At 42.1% G+C, this 2514-nt stretch overlaps 1 protein-coding gene across 3 annotated transcripts; it reads left to right on the top strand.

Annotated features, from left to right (window-relative positions):
* The first annotated feature begins 216 nt into the window (after positions 1-216).
* On the top strand, positions 217-2514 carry LOC108805856 (probable magnesium transporter NIPA6). Of its 3 annotated transcripts, none has more exons than XM_018577827.2 (9): positions 217-622; positions 709-765; positions 854-944; positions 1045-1205; positions 1291-1418; positions 1494-1631; positions 1731-1823; positions 1910-2033; positions 2131-2514. In XM_018577827.2, exons 1-9 carry the CDS (start codon positions 502-504, stop codon positions 2226-2228), a joined length of 1011 nt encoding a protein of 336 aa, XP_018433329.1. In that variant the 5' UTR covers positions 217-501; the 3' UTR covers positions 2229-2514. The 3 variants fall into 3 exon arrangements, with proteins under 3 accessions (XP_018433329.1, XP_018433327.1, XP_018433326.1); XM_018577825.2 differs by having other exon boundaries at positions 223-622; positions 1300-1418; positions 2122-2514; XM_018577824.2 differs by having other exon boundaries at positions 233-622; positions 2122-2514.

A 2514-nucleotide genomic window follows, 5' to 3' on the forward strand; every position in this document is an offset into this window, starting at 1 on the left:
CTTGTCCAATTGTGTACAAGTTTGATCCTGCAATTTTGAACTGGTAGTTGTACAATTTTGAATTGGTAGTTTGTGCAATGATATCAAAAGGAAGCCCAGATGAAACTAGTAGTGCGAGAGTGTGGCTGGCTGCTATAATGAGGGGAACGTGAAAGCAAGTCTTTGAAATTGAAACTAAAAGTGTACCGGACCGGACCGGATCGGATCCGGTTTAAGACAAAAGAAGCGACGAAGTTTCGTGAGCTGTCTGTGTGTCATATCAGGGCGAGAGGGGGGAGAAAGAGTTGGAACCACCCCTCAGATCTCCTTCTCTCTCGTGTCTTTATTTTTTTTTTGAAAATTCATCAGCAAGTCGTGTTGCGTGCGAGCCGATTCTCTTTCTCCATCCAATTCAAAATTCCCGATTTCGTTTTGTTACGGCCGCGACTGATTCTTTCATCGGAGAGAAAAGGGGAAATAGGGATTTATCATCAATCATCAGAGGTTGCTGTTTGACTAGAGATGGAGACGGACAATGGGAAGGGGTTGATACTAGCAGTGGCGTCTAGTGTATTCATTGGCTCCAGCTTCATCTTGAAGAAGAAAGGTCTCAAGCGTGCTGCTGCCAATGGCACCCGTGCAGGTAACACCCCCCTTCCTTCTCCCCTTCTTCTTTGATAACAAAAGACTAATCAATCTCACATGGGCTGATGATGATGATGATTGCAGGGTATGGAGGTTATACTTACTTGTTAGAGCCTCTTTGGTGGGCCGGCATGATCACTAGTGAGTTTTTTCTTCTTTTTTTTTTTTACTTGTTTCTCTCTCTACTAGTTCCTTCTTACCAAAGATTATTGCAATGTGTTGTTGTTAGTGATTGTCGGAGAAGCTGCAAACTTTGTGGCCTACATTTACGCGCCCGCTGTTCTCGTCACTCCCCTTGGTGCTTTAAGTATAATCATCAGGTTTTCTATACTCTATATATATGTCCTTCTTTCTTTCTTTCTTTCTTTGTGTGTGTTTATACTCTAACTAACTAACTAACTCTTTCCTTGATTTCCTTAGTGCTATTCTGGCACATTTCCTCTTAAAGGAAAAACTTAAGAAAATGGGGGTTCTTGGATGTGTTTCTTGCATCGTCGGCTCCGTTGTCATCGTCATTCACGCCCCTAAGGAGCAGACTCCTAACTCCGTCCAAGAGATTTGGTCTCTCGCTACTCAGCCTGGTTCGTACCTTTTCTCCCCTTCCATACCATTGATAATGCCTTTATGTGTGCGTGTGATTGTTTCACCCTTTTTTCTTATTCACAGCTTTTCTAGTTTACGTAGCCATAACCATGTCCATTGTCCTTGCTTTGATTCTCCACTTCGAGCCTCTCTGCGGCCAATCCAACGTTCTCGTTTATATCGGTATCTGTTCCTTAATGGGTGCTCTCACTGTAAGCTCCTCTCATCTGACCTCTATTTCTTGATTTTCTTGTTCTTTTCTATCTCTTAAAAGTTTTCAATCAAAGGTTATGAGCATAAAGGCTATTGGAATTGCCATTAAGTTAACTATGGAGGGAGTCAGCCAGATCGGGTATCCCCAGACATGGCTTTTTCTCTTGGTTGCAGTTACCTGTGTCGTTACCCAATTGATTTATCTTAACAAGGTTAGCTTAGCTCCCTCCCACTTAATCAGACTTCTTTTGTTATCCCTTATATAGGTTAGTTTTCAAGAGGCCTATGATTGAATTCATTCTTTTGGGCAGGCTTTGGACACATTCAATGCAGCGATTGTTTCTCCAGTGTACTATGTAATGTTCACAACCCTCACAATTGTTGCTAGTGCCATCATGTTCAAGGTAGGTTTTCAACTACATTACGTTCTCCATCAGCCAGCGAAATTTTGTTTTTTTCACAAACTATTGCGTCCAAATGCTTCTGACAGGATTGGTCTGGGCAAGACGCAGCTAGCGTAGCCTCTGAGTTATGTGGATTCATCACTGTGCTCACTGGCACGATGATACTTCATGGGACCAGGGAAGAGGAACAACAACAAGCTTCTTCTTCAGGTAAGAAGCGTCTTGATTGATTTTAGAACATCATGGTAGATTAATACGCCCGCCAGTCATATAACTGTTTCTTCTGGTGGCGTTGAAGGCAATGCAGATTTGATATTTGGGTCTTCAGAATCAGTAAGATGGTACGAGTCAAGAAAGAGCCCCAACGAAGAACACCTGATAAGCCTGTACAGCCCTGAATACTAGGAACAAGGTGGCCGATCTCTAGCCTCACTCTCAATATAGATTTGCCAGAAGAAGCCTCGTGGACTGATCATGTGTCGTAGCTTTGTATCGTTCTTGTGGTCGTCTCTTCTCTGTACAGACAAAAAGTTTGTCTAACTGAAACTCGGAACATTTTGAGATATGTATCAGTTCTAAGTATACACACACAGACACAGTACAGGTTCTTCGTTGTATTCTCTTATATGGACTTCGGTCCCAATATATGTATCTTCATTTTTTCTAGGATAAAATGTTTTCTTTAATTGTA

This window comes from Raphanus sativus, chromosome 6, assembly GCF_000801105.2.
Source record: "Raphanus sativus cultivar WK10039 chromosome 6, ASM80110v3, whole genome shotgun sequence".
In the NCBI taxonomy this organism is placed as follows: domain Eukaryota; kingdom Viridiplantae; phylum Streptophyta; class Magnoliopsida; order Brassicales; family Brassicaceae; genus Raphanus; species Raphanus sativus.